At 43.6% G+C, this 25,360-nt stretch overlaps 1 protein-coding gene across 1 annotated transcript; it reads left to right on the forward strand.

Annotated features, from left to right (window-relative positions):
- Positions 1-978: 978 nt before the first annotated feature.
- On the forward strand, positions 979-21,309 carry BLVRA (biliverdin reductase A). The gene is made up of 7 exons (XM_075271227.1): positions 979-1,058; positions 12,309-12,435; positions 12,780-12,899; positions 13,362-13,459; positions 14,333-14,440; positions 16,634-16,805; positions 19,087-21,309. The coding sequence occupies exons 2-7, from the start codon at positions 12,317-12,319 to the stop codon at positions 19,340-19,342; spliced, it is 873 nt and encodes a 290-aa protein (XP_075127328.1). The 5' UTR covers positions 979-1,058; positions 12,309-12,316; the 3' UTR covers positions 19,343-21,309.
- The last annotated feature ends 4,051 nt before the right edge of the window (positions 21,310-25,360 follow it).

The following is a 25,360-nucleotide window of genomic DNA, read 5'->3' on the forward strand; positions in this document are numbered from 1 at the left end:
TACACGGAGCACTCACAAGTACCCCACAGCTCTCCACATGCCCCTCACAGTGTCACAATTTACCATATCTCCCACAGTAATGCATATTGCAAAAGATATCAAACCCACTATCCCCTATAGCTCAGCCCACAGGGTTGCAGCATGCCAAATTCACCAACGTAGGTTGCCATGCCCTTTAGGCTGGATTCCCACCAGCGCTCGGTTTCCATTCAGGAATTCCGTCCCCCATTGGGATTCTGTCCCCAAGCGGACCCGAAGAATGGAAACCCGAGCGCAGGTGTGAACCCAGAGTTAGCCCAGAGTAACCATAAATGTCACATCTTCCCCCAACAGTAAACCCTGCACCCCACATCTCTCCCCCCCCCAACCCACAGTACACCCTGCACCCCACATCTCTCCCCACCCCAACACACAGTACACCCTGCACCCCACATCTCTCCCCACCCCAACACACAGTACACCCTGCACCCCACATCTCTCCCCACCCCAACACACAGTACACCCTGCACCCCACATCTCTCCCCACCCCAACACACAGTACACCCTGCACCCCACATCTCTCCCCACCCCAACACACAGTACACCCTGCACCCCACATCTCTCCCCACCCCAACACACAGTACACCCTGCACCCCACATCTCTCCCCACCCCAACACACAGTACACCCTGCACCCCACATCTCTCCCCACCCCAACACACAGTACACCCTGCACCCCACATATCTCCCCCCCCCCCCAATACACCATGCATCCCACATTTCCCCCCAACAGTACACCATGCATCCCACATTTCCCCCCACACCCCACCACTACACGGGATACAACTTGTCTCCATGTGTAAGGCTCGTATTACAAGCAAAGACACGCCTACCCTGTCACCTGACTAGAGAGTGTCATGTGACCTTGTGACATCAGCAGGTCCTTCCCTAGTACAGTGTATCCTTACCCATGTGTGCTGCGGAGGGAGTGTCTTCAGCCCGGGCGTGCACATCAGGCTGCCAGCACTCCCTTCCTTATCACTTCACCTTCACGTCCATGATCTGTGTTTGCTGAGTGCGGTGAGTGACCTGCAGTGTGCACACTCATCCTCGTATTGTCACATTGATGCTGATGAGTGTCTTTTATTAGTGCAGTGTGTTGTGTTTACAGGGTTCTAGTTTACATGTTCATTTTCTTTATTTCATGTGCAACACTTTTCTTTCGTTTCTAGTACAAACATGTCAGATCACCCAGCTTTCCACAGTCTCTCCCTTTCACCTGTACTGTGACATCATTCACACAAAATACAATGGTGTATCACATGTGACATTGCTCGTGTCAGAAACTGAGATGGTGATTTTTTTATCACCTTTGCGCCTACTGTCCATATTATCGCATGTACTAGTTATTATGCAACAAACCTCACCATGTGGCACTATTATTATGCTTACTTATATAGCACCATCATATTCATTGTCATTCACAATCTATGCAAACACAGGGAGAACAGGGGAGCTGTCCTTGGTTGGATTCAAACCCAGGACGCCAGGGCTGTAAGATTGCAGTGCTAACCACTGAGCCACCGTGCTGCCCACCTTATTCTATTTTACCATTAGGTGTTATGTCGGTATTCTCAAATTGAGGTATTTCCCTTACCAAAATGTAGTAGTATTTCTTTCTTTCCCTGCCTAAATCTCTCTCTAAACCTTTCAGGTTATATTTGCACAGTTTTTTGATGGCTGATTTTGATTTTCCATCACAAAATCTGCCTTAAAAAACATATCACATTCATTTCAGTGGGAGTCAGTAGCAGTTATTTTTGTCTAGCTAATTCTTTTTCAGCTAGAGAAAAAAAAGCAACATGACCCATCTTCAGGCGGATTCTGCCTTGAAAAACCCATTGAAAGCAATGGGAAGCAGAAAAAATGCAATGCAGTTTTTTTTTTTTTTTAAACCAAAAAACTTCAAGCTTTTTCTTTAAAGGGGTTGTCCCATCACAAGGCTCCTATCTATACTGTTTGTTAATGTGGATGTAAGACTTTTCCTAAATACACTGCTTCAGCAAAACTGCTTTGTTTGTCCACTATCTTACTTTATTCCTTTTTTTTTTTTTTTTTTTGACACATCCCTTGACTTATCTGGTCATAAGTCAAGTGATGTATCCGCTGCTCTGAGGGGGGAGGGAGGAGGGGCTATGTGCACGGGAGCGAGCCTGGAGGGGGGGGGGGGGTAGTTTACCCTTTGGGGGGAAGGGGCCGCCAATACAAACCCGGCATCCGCTGTAATAGAGAGGCGGATGCCGGGGAGGGTTAGACGCCAGCACAGATGCCTGCAACATCGCTATGCTTCTTCCCTGCATGAAGCCAGCAGCGGCAGGAGCCGAATAACAGCATCGCTTCTGCCGCTGCTGGCTTCATGCAGGGCAGAAGCATAGCGATGTTGCTGGCATCTGTGCCGGCGTCTGTGCATCTGTGCCGGTGTTTAACCCTCCCCGGCATCCGCCTCTCTATTACAGCGGATGCCGGGTTTGTATTCACATATGCAAAGCCAAGCGGCGAGATGCCGCTGGCCCTGCGTACACACTCATAGACCAGTCTAGCCTTCACAATGCGAATACAGTCCCGGCACCCGCTGTAATAGAGAGAGGCGGATGTCGGGTCTGTATTCGCATTGAGAAGGCTAGACTGGTCTATGAGCGCGCACGCAGGGCTAGCGGCATCTCGGCGCTTGGCTTTGCATATGTGACCCCGCCCACCAATGACACAACAAAGCCGGAAGACAGAAGATTTTATAGCAACGAAGACTGGTGAGTATGCGACGTGGGAATACCCCTTTAAAGTGAAGTTTCCAGGTCTATACAGCGTTGCTGGAGCAACAAATAGTGGAGAAAACTGCCACAAAAACTGCATCATGAAAAAAAGTGTCAAAAAATTGTTCACTATTTCCTGAAGCAGATTTTTTTCAGCCTGCAATACCCTAATACATACCCTAAGAATTACACAATAAAATTAACACTATTTAATGTCATCACTAAATAGTGTAAATAAAAATGGTGTTATTATATTATATTATATCATATATTATATTATTATTATTTACTTTTATTTAACCAGTAACAATGTTTGGTTGAATATTATTACATGCTTCTGTATGTAAGGGCACTTCCAGGTTGACTTCTTTCCTAATGCTGCCTGTAATTCATAGTTCAGGGAGATTATACCTGGTTGTATTGTAGCTGAATGTTTACTGGTGCCATAATATAACTTTCCCATATACTTTGAGCTTCAGTTCTTATTGTTATGAATAATTCTGCTTGCTGTCAATGAACGAAACTTAATGGGGTTGTCTGGGATAAAGTCATATTTTTACCCTATGGTGAACACCCTACCACCACCTAATTTACGTACTTTACCAAAAATGCATATTTACCCAGATCATGTCGAATGTTATGGACCGCCCCAGGCACATTTTTTGATTTTCCTGTGGCGTTCAGTTCCCCCCTTTCCAGAAATGGAACCTCACCAATATTACCTCCCCCTAGCCCATCATACTTATCTGTCCGAATCTTCTGACCCTGTAACGTCACTTCCTTGAGGGGGCTGACTCCTTCTCTTCTTGACGTTTGCCGGCCTCCCATACCTGCGCAATAGAGCCGGAGTGCTGGTTGCCGGCAGACATCAAGAGAAGAAGGAGCCAACAGTGACCTCCCATGCCCAGAAGATCTAGAGAGGAAGACAGGTAAGTATGATGCTGAGGGCTGAGTTAGTTAGTTAGTTAGGAAGTGCTAGCAGTGGGTGAGCTAGCTAGTGAAACTGGGAGGGGGTGTGAGAGAGGGAGGGGGAGAGAGTGAGAATGAAATGTAGTGTGTCAGCTCTGAGTGAAGAGCAATGCATCATAGTAGTTGTAGGATGAAAGAACAGGAAGTTACAACAAGTAAACAAATGCAGAGGGTTCCAGGAGCTCCCAGAGAAAGACAGAAATCACTCAAAACACTGTTAAAGATATTTGGGTCCCTTATTAACCCATTAATAGCACTAACAGAGCTTTTTTTTAAAAAAAAAAAAAAAAAAAAAAAAAAGAAGCATTTTTGGCCGGAAAACCCCTTTGAGTAATTAGATGAGATTTTACCATATACAATTTACTACATACATGGTACAGCCAAAAACTTTAGACCTATTTTGTAGCATACCTATCGCGGTTACAGTATTGGTCCTGTTGTGTAACATACATATTACAGATTAGCTTTAAAAGGATTCTATCAATAAAACTGCATTTTTTCTCATTAACACGTAGGAATCGCCTTAAGAAAGGCTATTCTTCGCCTACCTCTAGATGTCTTCTCCGTGCTGCTGTTCCGTAGATATCAGTTTTCGTCGGTATGCAAATGAGTTCTCTCGCAGCACTGGGGGCGGTCCCCAGCGCTCAAACAGCACTGGGGGTGTCCCCAGTGCTGCGAGAGAACTCTCCAGCGACGGCCTCTTCTTCCTCTGGAACGTCCTCTCTGCGATGTGTTCTTTGGATGGCTTCTTCTGGCTTTAAATGAGACGCATGCGCAGTCGGCTCGTGTAAGCGGCCACAAGAAAATGGCCGCAGGCATGGCAAAGCTGACTGCGCATTCATCCCATTTAAAGCCAGAAGAAGTCATCCAAAGAACACTAGTTTGCATAATGATGAAAACCGGGATTATCTATGGAACTGCGGCACGGAGAAGACATCTAAAGGTAGGAGACGAATAGCCTTTCTTAAAAAAAAATAATGCAGTTTTAATGATAGAATGCCTTTAACCCTGTTTTGTAACATTTTATGGTTTACATTTTTAGACCCATTCTGTAACTTTTTAAACCACATTTGCTCAGTTTACCAGAATAATCCAACCGTGAGACACAGCCTGAACTATATCACAGAAGGCCACATCAATCACGCTGTAATTTGTTGCTGTACATTTTCTTTTACTAACATTAAAGGGGTATTCCCAACTTGCCTGTTCACCAACCTGCAGACTGTAAGCTCTGTTCACTTCCTAGTTTTCTCGGTAAATTGGTAGGCGGGGTTTCACTTGCTGTCTCCCAGACAAAGCCAGCTCTGCTACATCTCTTCATAGCAGTACATGTTTGCAGTCAGTAATAAGGGATGGTTGTAAATAAATTTGCACAGTATGGCTGGGTTCACACGGAGTATTGTGGCTTGTCATTTGGTACGTACACGCCGCGGGATCTTTTGCGGGCCGCTGGCACAGAGGAAGGATCGCTAAAGCAGTCGTTTTTCTGGCACGTTTTTTCACTGATTGCCAGCAGCACAGCCCATATGACAAAGGACAATGTGCTGCCGGCGAACAATGATATTTGTTTGTCCTGGAGAAAGCATCCAGTCACCTGACCAAACGCTCATTCTTCGGGTCATTGGTTGCACTTTTAGGCTAAGGCCCCACGTTGTGGAAAAGCATCTTTTTTGTTGCAGATTTTGTTGCGTTTTTTGAGCCAAAGCCAGGAGAGGATTGAGCAAAGGGTTGAAGTATAAGGGCTGTCTGTATATTTTCAATTCCTTTTATAGCCACTCCTGGCTATGGCTCAAAAAACCGCAATAAAATCTGCAACAAAAACAGCTGCGTTTCCGCAACGTGGGGCCTCAGTCTTAGACAAGATTTTGCAGGCCATTATAAGGAATGAACACTCATTTAGATGACTGCTCATTCTCGATAATCAGACTGTCTATAAGAACCCTAGCCATGAAATAAAACAGAGAAAAAATAAGAAAAGAAGAAGAGAAAAGAGGGGAGCAGGGTAAAGTCACCATGCCAATTTTGATAAGGTGACTGTTGTAAAAGACAGAAAGTGCCAGCAATAATGCCAGCATGAAGTGTCAGCATGGAAAAAAATGTAAAAAAAATATAAATTTAAACTTATTAAATATGTCACATTCTGATGACACATTCCCTTTAAGACAATCTATTTCAGGGTGTGACTTTTTTTCTGTTATCTATAGCAACGATGCTGTTTTTTTGTGATAGTCCAGCTTGCTGAGTAATGCAAGGACTAGAAAAGTCAGTCTGCAGTTTAGCTTCCCCTAATATATACTGTGCCTGGCAAATCATTATCATATTAACCTACTAGCCATACATAATTTGCTTTCATCATGGGTTCACAGCAGCAGGTAACATCTCCTCATTCTAAGAACTAGGAAAAAAAAAGAGGACAGCCACTTTGGACAACTAAGGGTAGATTTTGCAGCAGAGCCTGCCATGCAATACCCGTCATAGAAATGTACCTGCTGGGGCAGAAATATTTCCTGCACCCATTCACTTCAGATTTGGGGTGGAATCCACCAAAAGATTAGGCAAGATGCTTAGGGCTCGTTCACATCTGTGCCCAGGACTCCGTTCTGCAGGTTTCCGTTTCCCGCACAAAACAGGGCAGGAGACTGAAACCTGCCGGCATCTTTCAAACCCATTAATTTGGGATTGAAAAGTGTCCGGCCGTGAGCGTTTTATGCTCTCTGCGGCGAAACTTTAAAAAAAAAAAAACTGACACAGAATCGGACATGCAGTACTCTGTGTCCGGTTTTAAAAAGAAAAAACAGTTTCCCCGCGGAGAGCATAAAACGCTCACGGCCGGACTCGGCATGACAGGTTTCCATCTTTTGCATGCAGAAGACGGAAACCTGATAATGGAATCCAGATGCTGGTGTGAACCCAGCGTTAGTGGTACTAAGGCCTTGTTCACATCAGCGTTTGTATTCCGTCCAGTGGAGTCCGCATGAGGACCGCCCGAACGGAATACCAAACGCAACTGAAAGTGGTGTGCCAGTGAAAGCACACGGACCCCATAGACTATAATTGGGTCCGTGTGCCGCGCACTGCCCGCACGAATCATGCGGACAGGAAAGTAGATTGTGAACTACTTTCCTTGTCTGCACGATCCCTGCGGAGTTCCGGCAGCAAGCACACGGACCCCATTATAGTCTATGGGGATACGTGTGCATTCACTGGTACACGCTTGTAGTTGCGTTCAGTATTCCGTTCGGGGGGTCCTCATGTGGACTCCTCTGGATGGAATACAAACGCAGATGTGAACGAGGCCTAAGGCCCCAGTTGCAGAAATGCAGCTTTTTTTGTTGCAGATTTTGCTGCGTTTTTTTGAGCCAAAGCCAGCAGTGCATTGAGCAGAAGAGAGAAGTATAAGAACTTCCTACATATTTCCAATTCCTGTTGTAGCCATTCTTGGCTTTGGCTCCAAAAACCGCAAATCGCAAAATCTGAAAAAAAAAGCTGCGTTTCCACAACATGGGGCCTTAGCCTAAAGTACATGTGCCACTTCGTAAACTTTTACATTTTACTTATATATAGAATAAAGTTGCATAAAAAGTTGTATGTTAATACAAGATACATTAAAGCAAGGTATTTGGAGTTAAATGATTCATCACAATTTTGCCAGCTTCAGAGCTGAAATCTTCCTGTGCTTTTACTCATTCAATATTATATATAATATGATATGACTATATGACTGTGCTGCTGTTCCACCACTGCTGAGCTGGAAATGCAGAGCTTAATCAGCACTGCGGACCCTTCATTCTCAGGATAGGTGGGGGGGTCACAGAGATGGGACATCCACAAATATAATGAAATGGCATATCCTAGTATTATGTCATCACTTTACAAGATGGTAAAACACCTTTATTTTCAGCTAGGTTTGGGCAGTTAATTGAATTAATTTACTAGTTCACATGGGGACAATTATGGTTTTATCCAGATTTGTGGAATCAATATAACCCCTAGGAATAGAAGAGCAAGAAGACCCAATGAATAGTAGAGGCATATACTTAACTGAATGGCAAAATCTAGAGGACCTGCAGTGAGTGCATGGTGTATTCCAAACATAACACAGCAGAGTGGGCCACAAGGATCCTCAGTGCTAGCAGAAAGCCTTGGCTATGTTGTGTAGGACTTCCACGAATAAATCTAGGAGACATGGCAATAAACCGTATGGAGCATTAGGATGTCCAAATGGTTCTTGTATGTAAAAGCACAAACAAGCTCCATGTGTATTTACCGCCCAATAATCCAAGGTAGTATCTGAGTGCATGCATGTGGGTAGTGCCCCCTAAGGGAGCCTTCACACGGAGTAAACGCGCGTGTCTTTTTGCAAAATACACGTGTAAAAATAAGACTCCCATTAACTTCAATGATATTTTTTACACGTGTAAAAATACGCCTGTAAAATGTCATTGAAGTCAATGGGAGTCTTATTTTTACACGTGTATTTTGCAAAAATACACACGCGTTTACTCCGTGTGAAGGCTCCCTTAAAAAGCATGAAGCAGTGTCACAACACCAGGCATGTCCACATATCATACGTGATGTGTGAATAAGGCCTTAAATGTGGTGGTCGATAGCTATGAAGCCATCTTTGTCATTTAAACAACATATTAAACACTGTTACAAAGTAAAAAAAAATTCCTAACAGCTATGTCGTCACCAGGGAGGGCGAAACCTACAGAGATAAGCGGGTGGAGCGTCTCGTCCCCTTCAGTACTTTTTATAGTAGACTAGACACATGACTAGTTAGAGGAAACAAAAACGCATTCACTGATATACCCAGTGAAGAGGCAGAGTAAAAAACTTCACATTACAGAAAATCTAATTACCGGTAAGTAATTATCACTTTTTGTGTCTCCAGCTTCAATAAGCACAAGCCCCCATACAGTAGTGGATCTATGAGGACTTCACTTACTGCAACAAACCAGCAGTACAGCAAGATTATAGCACCGATAATACGGAGGCACAGTGTCCCCATTTTGGATCACTACGATTTCTGTTGGGCACACATGTAGCAAGTCTTGAAAGGGTTTGTGTGTTCTCATGTTTCTGTGGGTTTCCTCTCACACTGCAAAGACTGACAGGGAATTTATATTGTGAGCCGTATATGAGACAGTACTGCAGAATATCATGGCGTTATATAAGTAAGCAAAATAAATAAAATTGTAAAGCACCCATAAGGTTAAATGTATTCAAGATATCAGCCGGCTCTATGATCAATTTATGGGCCTCCATTTTTACTTGACTTTCTTCTGTTCGTAGTATTGACTGTAGGATTGTCATTAAACATTTCACATGCTTAAAGTAGATGTTTGATGTTATCTCTTAAAAATTTACAGGAGAAAGTAGGGGAAAGGGGCGGTTTCCACATTATGTTATTATGGTCTAAAAACCTATCCTTTAAAGGGGCTCTATCAGCAAAATTTTGCTATATGAGCCCCACATATGCGTGAATAGCCTTTAAAAAGGCTATTCAGGCACCGCTAATCTTATTTTAAACCCCCCTCCCGTTTTAAAATAAAACTATAAAAACATATATGTAAATCATACTTGAACGTGCACCCTGGGCGGTGATGCACGATACGATGTCATCTTCTGGCACGCCTACCTCTTCTTTCTTCTTCTTTCGGCGACGCCCTCCGGTCCTGGCTCTTCCCTGGCTTCATCTTCATCCGGTGGTTCAAATCCGATTGGTTGAAATCTGGCATGTGCGCAGTAACGCTTCCTCCGGAGGGAGCGCTACTGCACACGTGCCAGATTTCAACCAATCGGATTTGAACCACGGAAGAAGATGAAGATGAAGCTGGGGAAGAGCCAGGACTGGTAGGCGTGCCAGAGGATGACATTGGATTGTGCATCACCGCCCAGGGTGCACATTCAGGTATGATTTACCTACCATATTTTTCGGACTATAAGACGCACTTTTTTCCCCCCAAATTTGGGGGGAAAAGAAGGGTGCGTCTTATAGGCCGAATGTGGCGCCTGGCATCCGCTGTAATAGAGAGGCGGAAGCCGGCAAGTGATAGACGCCATTACAGGTGCCGGGGCCTGAGACATCGCTGCGCTCCTCTGCCCTGAATGAAGCCAGCAGCGGCAGGGGCTCCTCCGTCCCCCCGCCGCTGGCTTCATGCAGGGCAGGGCAGCGATGTCTCAGGCCCCGGCGTCTATCCCTCCCCGGCATCCGCCTCTCTAGTACAGCGGATGCCGGGTCTGCAGTCTGTATCAGCGGCCTCTTCTCCCCCGGGGCCGGTCCCCACCGGCCCCATACCTGTAGAGTTGCAGGCCGGCTCCTGCGCGGCGATATCGCAGGAGCCGACCTGTTCGGGTGACAGCCGGGAGCCTAATGAGGCTCCCCGGCCTGTCACGGCTATATTAGTATTGCGGCTGGTCTCTATGACCAGCCGTAATACTAATAGACAGAATGTCCCATAGACGGCAATACAGTTGTATTGCCGTCTATGGGACTTGCGATCAAGTGACCGCAGGTTCAAGCCCCGGGGGGGGGAATAAAATAGTTTAAAAAAAAAAAAAAGCTTTAAAAATATAAAATAAAAATATGAAATAAATAAAAGTTCTAAATCACCTCCTGTCCCTAGAATATATATATAAAAGTAGAAAATCATATATAATAAACCACCGGGTTTTTTTTTCAATAAAAGGTGATCTAAGCAATAGACATTCCCCAAAATGGTATAACTAAAAAGTACTTCTGGACACGCAAAAAAAAAACACTCTATGCGTCCCCGTACAGCTGCAGGGTCACCTGTCAATGTGGCCTTGCAGCTGTTGCAAAACTACAACTCCCATATATTAAATATTTTACCAGTTTTTGCTTCAAAATTTTTTTCCCCTATTTTCCTCCTCTAAAACCTGGGTGCGTCTTATAGTCCGAAAAATACAGTATATGTTTTTATAGTTTTATTTAAAAACGGGACGGGGGTTTATTTTAAAACGGGATGGGGGTTTAAAATAAGATTAGCGGTGCCTGAATAGCCTTTTTAAAGGCTAGTCACGCATATGTGGGACTCATACAGCAACATTTTGCTGATAGAGCCCCTTTAACACTGGGATAGTCGTATAACTGCAATGCATTGCAAGAGCAAGAGTGCCATCTAGAGGATGAAACTGTTACAGTCCTGTAAAGTCCGTATGAATAGATCTGTATCTGTAGATTGAAAGTTGACATATACACTCAGCGGCCACTTTATTAGGTACACCATGCTTGTAACGGGTTGGACCCCCTTTTGCCTTCAGAACTGCCTCAATTCTTCGTGGCATAGATTCAACAAGGTGCTGGAAGCATTCCTCAGAGATTTTGGTCCATATTGACATGATGGCATCACACAGTTGCCGCAGATTTGTCGGCTGCACATCCATGATGCGAATCTCCCGTTCCACCACATCCCAAAGATGCTCTATTGGATTGAGATCTGGTGACTGTGGAGGCCATTGGAGTACAGTGAACTCATTGTCATGTTCAAGAAACCAGTCTGAGATGATTCCAGCTTTATGACATGGCGCATTATCCTGCTGAAAGTAGCCATCAGATGTTGGGTACATTGTGGTCATAAAGGGATGGACATGGTCAGCAACAATACTCAGGTAGGCTTTGGCGTTGCAACGATGCTCAATTGGTACCAAGGGGCCCAAAGAGTGCCAAGAAAATATTCCCCACACCATGACACCACCACCACCAGCCTGAACCGTTGATACAAGGCAGGATGGATCCATGCTTTCATGTTGTTGACGCCAAATTCTGACCCTACCATCCGAATGTCGCAGCAGAAATCGAGACTCATCAGACCAGGCAACGTTTTTCCAATCTTCAATTGTCCAATTTCGATGAGCTTGTGCAAATTGTAGCCTCAGTTTCCTGTTCTTAGCTGAAAGGAGTGGCACCCGGTGTGGTCTTCTGCTGCTGTAGCCCATCTGCCTCAAAGTTCGACGTACTGTGCGTTCAGAGATGCTCTTCTGGCTACCTTGGTTGTAACGGGTGGCTATTTGAGTCACTGTTGCCTTTCTATCAGCTCGAACCAGTCTGGCCATTCTCCTCTGACCTCTGGCATCAACAACGCATTTCCGCCCACAGAACTGCCGCTCACTGGATGTTTTTTCTTTTTCGGACCATTCTCTGTAAACCCTAGAAATGGTTGTGCGTGAAAATCGCAGTAGATCAGCAGTTTCTGAAATACTCAGACCAGCCCTTCTGGCACCAACAACCATGCCACGTTCAAAGGCACTCAAATCACCTTTCTTCCCCATACTGATGCTCGGTTTGAACTGCAGGAGATTGTCTTGACCATGTCTACATGCCTAAATGCACTGAGTTGCCGCCATGTGATTGGCTGATTAGAAATTAAGTGTTAACGAGCAGTTGGACAGGTGTACCAAATAAAGTGGCCGGTGAGTGTAATGTCCAAGTGATTTAGCTAAGAAGTCAATAGTTCATTGTAAAAATGAATATACTTAGATAAAAATTTCTTTCTAACAACTATAACATAATTTTCTGTTATGTAAGGTGACAATATGTTCGGTGCAGTAGTTGTTGGAATTGGCATTGCTGGGTCCGTGAGGATCAGAGACCTTCTCAACCCTCTGCAGTCGAGCCCATCAGAATGTCTGAAACTTCGCGGCTTTGTGTCTCGGTTAGTATTGTCAGTATCCAGGTAAATGACCGGTATATCTGGTTTGTTCCTTGACTGTGGCTGCCCCTTGTCTAGCCATATGCAGATATAGCAGAGGTAACCAGACTTCTGCAATTGATTAAACTGCTGCAGAATGATATCTCAGCATAGGAGACCACAGGAAACAATGAAAAAGTCATTTTGGAGAATGTTTTTCCAATGAATTTTCTTTGTTTTTTTTGTTGTCTTCTGTGATAAGATATCATGCTGCAGCCATTTAACCAATTTTATAAGTGTTCGTTACCTCTGCTACATCTGTATTAGCATATACTATGCAGTAATAATTATTTTCTTGTCCAACTCAGGAGGGATCTTGGGCAGTTCAATGACGTGAAGCAAATCAGCCTGGAGGAGGCGCTACAGAGCAATGAGGTTGATGCTGCTTTCATTTGCACAGACAATCAGAACCATGAGCAAAGCATCAGGTAATGACATATAGTATTCTATATAGTTCTCTCCACACTAACCTACAATGCATTTTATACTGGTCAATGCTTGCCAACCATGATGACTGTTTTATACATAGGGAATAAGGGGGCATTCACACTGAGTAACGCCAGCGTGTATCACAGCCGTACACGCCGGCGTTACAGCAGGGCTGCCGAACACTTCCCATTCATTTCTATGGGAGCCGGCATGCGAGCGCTCCCCATAGAAATGAATGGGCTGCTTCTTTCACTGCGAGCACTCCCATTGAAGTGAATGGGAAGTGCCGGCGTGTACGGCACGGCATGAGCAGAGCTTGCCGTATAGAAATGAATGGGAAGTGTTTGGCAGCCCTGCTGTAACGCCAGCATGTACGGCTGTGATACACGCTGGCGTTACGTAGTGTGAATGCCCCCTAATGAGATTGTTTTCTTTAACCCTTTGAAAAACATTTTTTGAAGGAGATTCCTGGGGGCAGGAAAGCATGTCCTTGTCGAGTATCCAGTGGCACTGTCTGCAGAAGCGGCGCTCGAGTTGTTCAAGATGGCTGAGCAGAAAGGTAAGGCTGTTTATATGAGGCTGAACACGGATACAATATACCTTCCGAAGAGCGTCAGGCAGCTTTATTTTAGTGATTAGTGGATGTTGTAGCATCCAGATCCCCTCCCTTGATCTAAACTTCATATGTATTTTTTTTTTTTTTCCATAATTTATTTATTTTTTTAAATTATTGATAGGTACACTTTAATGACCATAGAATGCTATGTAAAGATTTGGGAAGAAACAAAAACTTTATCTAAGTTTATCTTGGTTTACCCCACCAGAAAAGGTTACCTATGTCGCATCTTTATTGTAAGGGTCCATTCACACGGAGTAACGTGCCGCGTGATCTGGCATGTTTATCAGTGGGAGCTTTTACGGCGCGCAAAGTCTCACACGCCGTATACGTGCCAGATCACGCGGCACATTACTCTGTGTAGTGTGAATGCACCCTTAGGCTGCGTTCACACAGAGTTTTTGGTCAGGAAACTGACTCCAATTCCTCCTCCTAAAAATCCCTCACCAATGTGCGTATCACATTGAAAGCAGTAGGAAAAAAAGCAGCCGGCTCCCATAGAAAGCAATGGGATCTGTTTTAACGTCGCTGATTCGGAATGTGTTACACGTTCAGAATCAGGGAGCGTATACTCCGTGTGAAGGGGCCCTAACACTCCACTTGAGCACAGCATCACTACTCAGCAGTATTCTTCTCTTTCCGTACATAGAACAAATCAACACTCTGCTGAGCCAACCACACATGCGAGGAGTGGAAAGATATAGCTGTCAGTCAAATGAGCATTCAGCTGTTGGAGTATGGCCAGTTTAACAGATCTGTCTCATATTCAGCGTTGAAACTGTGCATAACTTACTTTCCATTTATTTTGTGTTGCAGGTAAAGTTTTACATGTGGAACATATCGAGCTTCTTACTGAAGAATTCAAGCAGCTGAAAAAGGAGGTAGATGGCAAGGAACTGGTGGAAGGAGTCCTGCATTTCACTGGTAATTCTTAAGAGTTACAAATGGCATCACTCACGCTGTCCTTCACGCACTCTTTCACTCCTGCACCCTCCGTTTCTGCATCCTCTTATTTACTGCTCTGTCATTCTAACATCAATATGTAGTTTAGCGTCTGTTAGACTTAGGCTGCGTTCACACAAGTGCTGGAACTCCATTCAGGGATTCCGTTCCTCTTTCTTCTTGAAAAATGCGGAGAGAAAAGCAAAAAGCCAGCGTCACCCTGTTCAGTGATTGTGAGCCAAAATTAGAAGTAGAGACTACAAAGAGATCAAGTAAAATAGAAATATTTGTACCTGTTCTGTGTTTTTAACCCACTCCTAGTTTTGGCAGACAATCACTGATGAAAATCACTGACCAAACACTGACCGTGTGGAAGCAGCCTTAGAGAAAGGCTGAATAAAGTCCTAAAGGCAATGTCGTCTTTGTAATTTTTTTTCTTGCTCTAGTGTGCTTAATAGGACCTTTCATATCCTTGGGACATGCGGTTTTATATACCGCTAGAAGGCCAATAGTGCTTTCTGTATTGTGCTCTGGGGCAAGAGATATTGGTGCAGTTGTGAAGTTTATAATCATGTAATGTTTGAAAAACATTGTTATCCTTAAAAACTGAATGCTAGATATAGTTTCGTATGCTTGAAACTGGTATAATGTTATATGAGAAGATGGCGCCTGCATCCAAAATGGTTGTAAGAAAAACAAGACAGCTCCCCAAGGTGACCACGCAGGACCAGGAGTAGCTGGCTATATATGGAACTGCTTAAACTTTTTCTGTTTGATTGAGATGTATTACATAGTTACATAGTAGATGAGGTTGGATAAAGACATGAGTCCATCAAGTCCAACCTATAACCCTACAATCCCTACAGTGTTGATCTAGGGGAAGGCAAAAAACCCCATGAGGCTCATGCCAATTGCCCTATTTCAGGGGAAAAAATTCCTTCCCGACTCCAAATCTGGCAGTCAGTATAAAACCCTGGATCAACGTGTCCTTAAAATCTAGAGACCATAACCCATTATATAATTATTATACCAATCAGGAATGAATATGAAAACGTATGTTGTTTTTTATCTGTCTTACTTTCTCTGCTGCTATTTAACCCCCGTGTTCGTAATAAAATGTGCGTCAGCACACATTCCTCTGCTAAGAGAGGAGTTAATTCAAACCTTTGTGTCTGGTATCAATACCTTGTTGCTAGCCCTTAGCTCATATCAATTAGGACGACGACAGTTACCTGGTATTATTGGTCAGTTAGTCATAAACACGACTTTGACCTTATCACAGTCCCTGATCTCTTCCCACTGTGAGAAGGGCATTTCTGATAGTCTAGCTGGGCTGTGAGGAACACCCCTCCTGACAGTACTGTCTGTAGCTCTGGGCTGTCAGAGGAGGCATTCTTTACCACTTCCCCCTTGACACTACTTGTTAATAGACTAGAACTGGGGGGGCGTTCTGCGTTCCTCACCGGTCAGCGTCATGGCTGGGTGGTAAGGAGCACCCCCTCTGACAGTACAGCGCTATGGACAGTACGGTCAGGAGGGGAGTATTCCTCACAGCCTGGCTTGGCTGCCAGAAACGCCCTTCTGATAGTGAATTGCACCGATATCTCTTGCCCTGGGGCACATAACGGGAAAGCCGACAGTGTGCTGAGTTCAGCGCGCTGTCAGCTTTATAGCGGTTTATAAAATTGTGTGTGCCTGAGGACATGAAAGTTCCTCTTAAGCTGAAATAGCGTTACAAATAGTCTATGCAAACAAAGCATCCCTGTGTTGTCTGAGTCATATATAAGTTATATTGGTAGGACCTGTGGGTCTTGTTATTCCAGCCCAGGAATGCCTACTTGATAGGAGGGTGCATAAGTGAAATATTGGGTGCAGAAACTAGCCCCCACCATTCCACTGAGTGCTATTAGAGAAAAAAAATCCAACCGCACTGGAGTGAGTGGATTGGCACCTACTAAAGGGTGAAAAGCTTGAGGTGGGGAGAGGTCCTCTTTACAGTGACTTATCGCTTCTCCCAACTGGTCTTTTTTAGTATATAATTTAGTTGCATGTGAATTGGCAATCCCGGATAACCTTTATATAGAACTGCATTTCTCAGGTATTCCTTATTGAATGTTGTGAACAAAGAGATTTTTCTTTCCATCTTAATACATTTTAACAATTACTCTGTTTTAGGTGGCCCCGTAGATGAGCAGAAATTTGGGTTCCCCTCTTTTAGTGGTATTGCCAGGATAACATGGCTGGTTGACCTTTTTGGAAATCTAAGGGTAACCTCAGCCAGCTTAGAAGACAATAAGGATGAGAAGCACTCCAAACTGACCGCACATTTCACTACTGCGGACAACAGGTCAGTTTCTGTGTTTGTTTTAGAAGACTTCATTTTTTGGCATCTGGAACTAGTCATTGATGCTGATGTTGGGGCAGTGAATCGGTAAAGTTTCTGATGCTGTGGTAACTGTAGTGATACACTTCAGTGACCAGTACCATATATTTTCTGTTGTGTGTGTGGTTTTTTTTTTTCAATTGACCTACATATACAAACTATTGTCAGGATTGGTATTCACAAGCTACAAGTCGCATGGTACACTGATTTTATATCTTCACAGAAATGGCACATGTACTGTACTAACATTAAATAACTTGGCTTTTCTTTATGCCACAGTTCATAAAATTTGTGGTGTAACATAGCACATGTATGTAATGAACATAGTGCATTTTACCACTCCTCATTTATACTAGTAAAGTAATTTCTGGCACTCCAAATTGCGTTGAATGAAAATAACGTTCATTGCATCCAAACAGTCGTCATATATAGACGTTTCGGTCAAAGCGACCTTCCTCAGTACGACTTTAGATGTACAAAAAAAGAAGAAACAAAAAAAAACATGTGATATAACGTACTAAATGTGTAAGAAAAAATAGAGCAAAAATCATATACATAATAGATACAAATATATACACAAAATTCCATAAACAGGAGTTCGCTATGGACTAGTTACAACAAGGTATTTTTCATTACAGCCAAGTAGAGTACCAGGTATGGGAAAGTACCTGTGCCGATACCGGAAGTGCTCCATTTCTATGCTGCATGGTCTCTATTGCCTCCCAGCATGCGTTCCACAGTAGAACGCATGCGTCACTTCCTTTAATCGGACTCTCCGATGCCAGAGGTGATGTTCTTCGATATCCGTAGTACTTTTTCAATCACTGAACCACCAATAATCACTTCTCCACACTGCTGAACCACCAATTAATCTTGGATTTTATCCTAAATGTCCATTGGCCTGGGCCCTTTGAACTGGAGGTGGCACCGCCCCTTGCGACGCCACTTCCGGTCTGACGGTATCCTGGCGCCAATTCCTCTATTTAAATACCCCTATTATTCCAAACTGGTCTTCCCTTGACTCTGAAACCCTCACCTCTTTTCACCACGTATCTGGTAAGATTGTTTAGGTTTTCTTATTAGGTTTACCCTAGGTTCTACTGCAGTTGTATTAGAAAGCTGGGCACCAACCTCTAGCCTAAAAATTTGTTTGGCTGTGCACTTCATGTACCTATGGATATTATCTGATACCATATTTTGTGTATTACTCCCCTTTTTCCATAGCCGTATATGTATACTTTCCCGTGCCTGGTACTCTACTTGGCTGTAATGACAAATACCTTGTTGTAACTAGTCCATAGCGAACTCCTGTTTATGGAATTTTGTGTATAAATTTGTATATATTATGTATATTATTTTCGCTCTATTTTTTCTTACTCATTTTGTACCTTATATATCACGTTTTCTTTTGTTTCTTCTTTTTTTGTACATCTAAAGTCGTACTGAGGAAGGTTGCCATGACCGAAACGTCTATATATGATGACTGGATGCAATAAACATTATTTTTATTGAACGCAATTTGGAGTGCCAGAAATTACTTTACTAGTTTATACAGTATGGCAGGGAGAAGCCTTTTCTGAGCACCAGTCTGGACAACCGAGTGACGGTACATTGCGATCAAGATACACTCCTCATTTATAGTTACATAGTTTATATGGTTAAAAAAGACGCAGGTCCAACCGAAAATCCTATTGTGTCCATCCACAATGTGGATACCAGTTGTCTCATATTCAGGTGAGGGATTCCTTTCCAGCTCCAAATATAGCAGTCGGAATAAATGCCTGGATCAATACCACATTTCATATAACCTAGTACTCTTAAAGATGGACATCGAAAGTACCTTCTCAACTTGTATAATGAATCAACCATCACAATGTGCTAGAGTTTCATTATCTCACTGCTCTTACAGTAAAGAAGGCGATTTATATGTGTGTACACTGTAATTTAGATCACCCTTAGGTCCTTTTATTTACAGACTGAATACTTGTAAGTAAGTAGCTGTTTCGCAGCTTATTCAGTAGCTGATTCACAACTTATTCAGTAGCTGATTCATAATTTATTGAAGCTAGGTTCACACTACCGTTATTCAATGTCCGTTGCTCCTATCCATCAAAGGATGAAAGCACCAGACATTAAATGACACATGCCAAAAATTACTTTTCAAGGGGAATGAAGGGGAGATGTTGGAGAAAGGTAATTTTGTAAATTGAAAAAAAAAAAAATAGTTCTCTTTTTATTTCTCCAGACCACTCACTTGGATTGAAGAAAGGGCCCCAAACTTGAAGCGTGAGAAAAAAGTCAAATTTACATTTAAGTCTGGGGCACTAGAAACCTTACCTCCATCAACTAGAGGTGCTGTGGGGCCCTTTATGCAGGATCAGAACCTATTTGCACGAAAACTCTTGGGACAGGTAACCCAGGAGGAACTAGCAGCAGAGAAGAAGCGTATCCTACACTGCATTGATTTGGCTGAAAAGATAAAACAATATTGTCAGCACTAAACCTGCAACAGCAATAACTAAAACTGATATGGGTCAAATGTGACTGACGAACGAGATTGTACTTTTAGGGGTATTTCTTTACACCTCAAAATTAAGCATTATGTTTCTCAATAAAAATAGGACTTCTTAAAGGGGTTATACAGTTTAAAAAAAACAATATGGCCAAATAATAGGATACATCAATGCAAAATACTTGCTATTATATAACCTTTTTCAGGTCTTTGACCTCTGCTGTGACGTTTCCTTTGCAAACTCACTTTCCCTTTCCTGTGAGCAGTGCAGTGGGCAAACTGAATGTCACAGCAGCATATGACCTTATATGTGAGAGCAATTTATTACCTGTGATTTCATTGCAGAGAAGAGTAGAGAAGAGAGGGGTACACAGAGAGTGAGAGCAGATGAATTCTGGGAAATGTAGTTTGTTCACAGATTCACTACATGTAAATAACAGTGATACAAGGAGCAGCAATAAAGGGTGCACAAGGGAACACTGAGTATTAAGCACTGATGTGGATGTATTTGCAGATAATTTTTGGAAGCTGGATAACCCCTTTAAGACCATTATATTTCTTAAAATAATATACGTGAAATTGTGCCTAGCATGGAGGATCATTTACTTATCTCCTTCATGGACATTCTCGGGAGTTTGTTGTTATACCTTTATGTTACCATTATTTTCTGGACAATGACTGTTGCTAACCATAAAGGATATTTTAAAAGGATTCTGTCAGGTCCGCAATCCTTTTCAAACCCGTAATAGTGCAATGTAGGGGCCTTTATTAGGATCAGAAACCTATCTTTGTGACTATAAAGTGATGACGCAATGCAGTTACTCATCTTCTCACAGATGTCTAAGTGATTTGCCTATAGACAGCTGCAAGGCTTATTCCACAAAGTGAAAAGGAGAGGACCCTTCTCCCCCTGCACGCTCAGCCTAACCACAGGCTGAATGTGGGAGCGTAACTGGTGGTGAACACTGCTCCAATCCAGATAGCCGTCAGTCCCTGGCGCTCCCATTGTATGGAATGGGTGCACTGTCCACTACCAGTCACATCCATATTCAGCTTGCCATGTCAGCTTGTCAAGCTGAATGTGCAGCAGGAGAAAGGTCTTCCGGTTATCACTTCATGGCACTTATCATGTTGGTGCCATGCCAGACTCTTCATTACTGCACTGGAAAGAAATTATCAGTATTCAGATAGATGATTTTCTGTGATGCAGTATGAGTCTGACAATTAGACAGTGACTGCATATGTCTCATTGTACGGAATGCGGCCATACACGCTTTAGTGTTTTTGAACTTGGATACGGCATTAAGATGTCTATGTAAAATACAATCTTGTATACCTCTAGAGTGAAAGACGGCCATCTATAACAGATGAAACACTTGGGGAAGGGGGGGAACAAGACAAAAGACCAAGAGGAAGAGGAACAGGGAAAAGGTATCCCAGGGTTTCCAAACCTTATTAAACCTCTCATCATTCAGAAGGGCAAAATTCTCAAGAGTTCTAGTCTTTCGATTCTAGCTAACAGCTTCTCTAACGAAGGAGGGGGAGATCTCTTCCAATGTTTAGCAGTGAAACATCTAACAGATGTGAAGATATAAATGAGGAGTTGTAGTGAATGTTCCTCTGTTTTATCCACGACCTGAGGCTGCCACCGTAAGACCCGGTGGGAAAAAAGGCTCTCATAGAGGAGGACCAGTGGCGTAACTACCGGGGTAGCAGCTGCCACAAACACTATTATTATACTCGAGGGTCTTTTCAGACCCCCGAGTATAATGATCGGAGGCTCGTGAGAGGTAAGAAAGCACAAAAAACTGTGTTACTTACCTCTCTGTGCTTCATACAGGCACAGGTCTGAAAAGACCCCAGAGTATAATAATTGTTCATGAGTGTTCATTATGGGGCATAATACTGTGTGCAGAGGCCACAGTGGGGCATAATAGTATGTGCAGGGGCCACTATGGGGCATAATAGAGCACGCAGGAATGCGGGGGGGGGGGGGATGTCAGTCGGTCGAGGTCTTCAGGGGAGGGGGGGGGGGCATGTCAAAAGTTCGCCACGGGGCCCCGCCATTCCTAGTTACGCCACTGAGGAGGACAAATGGAAGCAAGCAGCACATGTGCACCAAGCTTCCCTTGTGAGTCCCATAAGAGCTAAGAGTGTGCCTGCGGTGGGATTATATATAGATTTGTCCATTGTCCAGAGGAGGGGAGTTAGGGTGATAGGGAGCTAAACATAACCTATCAATCTCCATCCAATTGGAATAGGCCAGAGGTGTGGACCAAGCAGGGACCCTTTGCAATTGAGCAACCCAGTAAAAAAGGATTAGATTAGGGAGAGCCAACTCCTGATTACGTTTCATGGTCATCATGCCTAAACAAACAGAAGTATAGATCCCTGCAAAGACTGAAGATCCATCAGAGGAACCGGAATTGGGAGGGCTTTTTCTTCTGAAACTTTTATATCCATTTATTACTGATTGCACCAAACCAGACTTCGAGGTTGTCCAGGATAGTTTTAAAAAAACAAAACAAAAAAAAAAACATACTCCCTGGTGCTCTAGTGCCTCCCAGCAAGGGCTGGTACTGCTGCTTCTTGGGTCCCTTTTCTTAGGCTGCTGATTTATTTTTATTTTTCCCTGCACAGAGCTAGTTTAGAAAACTCTGCCATAGACCTCAATAGGCCACATTTATTAAATGAGTTTTCAGGGCAAACAATGTTTGTTTGTTTGTTTATTTTTTTAAAATGTCTGTTAGTTCTATTCATGGGTTAAAAAAAGAAACCAAATACCTTTAGCCATGGTTTGAGTGATTTGTGGGTGTCTCTGGGAGCTCCTGGTATCTCCTGCACTTGTTTACTAGGTTCAGCTTCCTGCTATGTAACCCACAGTAACCCCTCTCACCTTATCCCCCCAATCCTTTCTCTCTCCCAGGGAAATGGGTAACTATAAATTTTTGATAAATTATGTTATTAAGAAAGTAGTTTTTTTTTTTTTTTTTTTGCAATGTGTGGATGGGATTAGCCAGAATCCTATCCACTTTGCAGGTATTGTAAAGCACCGCAGTTTTTGCCTCTGCATTTCTGCCACAGCCAAATCCTGGCCTTTTTACTAAGACTTACTTAAGACTAGTTTTAGGGTAAGTTCACACAGAGTTTTTTTGGTCAGGGTTTTGAGGCCGTATCTGGCCTCAAAATCCTGACCAAAAAGATGGCTCCCATTGAAATTAATGGGAGCCGGTCAGTTCTTTTTTTCCGGGAGCAAACCAAGAAGTGAGATTTTCATTCTTCAGGCGGAGTCGCCTCGCGATTCAGCCTGAAGACACTCCCGACTAGGCCCATTCATTGGGCCTCCGCCTCAGGTTCTGGACCAAAAAACACCATAAGAACTTACCCTTACACATGCATGGCATGGAATAATGGCAGGTGCAAGTCTGAGCCTGATCTCCACTACTTACCCAAGCTAACAGCATTACAGGGACATGCAGTTGGACTGGGCTATAAAAGCCATAATATATATATTTTTAGATTACATATATACATAGATTTGGCATGTGTTTGACAAAAATAACAAAAATCTTAATGCTAAAAAAACCCAAATGTACGCTTAAAAGGGACACTTTTGCTTTATATTTGGCCTATACACAACTATTATGTTTCCATGTCTTTCCATGTCCTGGACTGGCTTAGGTCAGCAAAAATGCCGCCCTCCCGAGGCCCTGGCATAGCGCCGCCTGAAGCGCTCGCTTCAGGTCGCCTCATGGGAGGTGCGGTGCTGTCGCTATGATCTCAGCTCAGTAATCAGAGCTCTCTTGTAATGAGCTGTACACCCGTATATTCATCATATGACCATGTACTGATTTTAATAAATATATGTGTACATATATATATATATATATATATATATATATAATTTTTTTTTTTTTAACTCCACTGAAGGTAAGCAGCAAGTAGAGATCCAGAAAACTGTGAGGGATTGATTCAGAGACTATATTGGTAACGTGTAATTTATACACGCAATAAGCAATAACATGTATTTGCTGAAACTGGACATCTCCTTTAATTAATGAACGTGTGTTTGCTGGTGTTGTATGTTACATGTTTGTGTGATGCTAAATGTACAGCAATACAACAATCATCTGCTAATAGACTGGTTCTCATATAGTTTATGTGGCGAAGCAGAGCCACAATTTTATTACATAAATAATTTGTTTTATTCTTCTGCCTACCACTTGCCTTGCATAACTAATATTTCTATGGAAAATGAAATTGTGATGTGTGCTAATAAATGTTCTATTGTATTTCTACACTTGCATAGTTTTCACTATCTCTACTTCCCCTTTTCCATTTGATCCATGTACTTGAATGGTGGTGCATACACGCAATGTCATTTGGGGTTTATGTTCTGAGGTGAAATAAATTTGAGCTATATAACATCATTTTTGAAGTGTTTCTATACCTACTCATTCTCTGCAATTCAGTAACTAAAAACTGACTTTCCGCATACCAATCGGCAAACCTAAAATTCTGTTTTGACACTTCAAGCACCGCTGCCTCCAATTTTCTGTCAGTAGTGAAGTGGCCTGGGGTTTTGTACAAAGTCGAGAGAGCTGCCATGATACAGGTCTGTGTGTCCTTTGGCGCTACCTTGTAGAGCATTTCTAGCTGTTAGTGTCCTTTAATATTTCAACTATAGTAAAGGATTTATAAAGTGCTGGGAGGAAATGTTACATGCACATCACTGTAATGGCCTAATGGAGCTCGCTGGCCCAGCACGCCTTCTGAGGAGCGTTTGAGTCTCATTGAATAAGTGCCTAGCTTGTTGTCAATTAATAAGGTAAGAGAATTAAAATGAACTGAAGACAGAAAATGGAGCTCCTCATATAGGGGAAGGGCAGGGGTGAACCATGGGTTTCTGCCGCCTGAGGCAGACGTCAGAAAGCCGCCCCCCCCGGGGCCGCGCGGAGGGCACGGGGCCGAGCGGAGCGAGCGTCTTTAGCAGACAGAGAGCAGGCAGGGAGAGGACCTGCTCTCTGCCTGAGCGTGAGGGGGCGGCCGCTGGAGCAGCGCTGCTCCGGCGGCCTCAATCCACCGCTCAGTGACGGTGACCCTAAGCCAGTCCAGGACAGCTTAAATGCCGCCCGTCCCGGGGCCCTGACATAGCGCCGCCTGAAGCGGTCGCTTCAGGTTGCCTCATGAGAGGTGCGGCGCTGGGGAAGGGGAGGTGAGAGCTCCAGGATTACTGTGCTGTCTATCTTCAGCTTTTCCACTTATCAGCCAGTTTAATTAAATTTGGCTGATAAGGGCTGAGATAAGGAGTCAGTTACCTCTGTATGCAATGCAAGCTGACTCAAATCCAGCTCTGCTACATCAGTTTCCACATCAGCTTCATACTGTGGATCATAGCAGATAGCAAAGCAAGTGAAACCCCGCCCACCAATGTGCAAGAAATTCAGGAAGTGAAAGAGTACAGAGCCTTCAGGCTGCAGAACAAGAGTTATGGGAATATCCCTTTAAATATATTTGGCGGATGTTGGTAAAGGGCAGTGGCGTAACTAGGAATGGCGGGGCCCCGTGGCGAACTTTTGACATGGGGCCCCCCCCCCATCCCAACTGACGCCGAAGACCTCGACCGACCCCCTCCTCCGCACTCTATTATGTCCCTTACTTGCCCCTGCACACACTATTAACCCCAATAGTGTCCCCTGCACACACTATTAACCCAAACAGTGTCCCCTGCACACACTATTAACCCCAACAGTGTCCCCTGCACACACTATTAACCCCAACAGTGTCCCCTGCACACACTATTAACCCCAACAGTGTCGCCTGCACACACTATTAACCCCAACAGTGTCCCCTGCACACACTATTAACCCCAACAGTGTCCCCTGCACACACTATTAACCCCAACAGTGTCCCCTGCACACACTATTAACCCCAACAGTGTCCCCTGCACACACTATTAACCCCAACAGTGTCCCCTGCACACACTATTAACCCCAACAGTGTCCCC

This window comes from Leptodactylus fuscus, chromosome 4 (genome assembly GCF_031893055.1).
Source record: "Leptodactylus fuscus isolate aLepFus1 chromosome 4, aLepFus1.hap2, whole genome shotgun sequence".
Classification (NCBI taxonomy): Eukaryota; Metazoa; Chordata; class Amphibia; order Anura; family Leptodactylidae; genus Leptodactylus; species Leptodactylus fuscus.

Coding starts and splice junctions, on each gene's coding strand:
- BLVRA (XM_075271227.1), top strand. CDS start 12,317: ATGTTCGGTGCAGTAGTTGTTGGAATTGGCATTGCTGGGTCCGTGAGG. Junction 12,900..13,361: donor AACCATGAGCAAAGCATCAG/GTAATGACATAT, acceptor CATTTTTTGAAG/GAGATTCCTGGGGGCAGGAA. Junction 13,460..14,332: donor CAAGATGGCTGAGCAGAAAG/GTAAGGCTGTTT, acceptor TTTGTGTTGCAG/GTAAAGTTTTACATGTGGAA.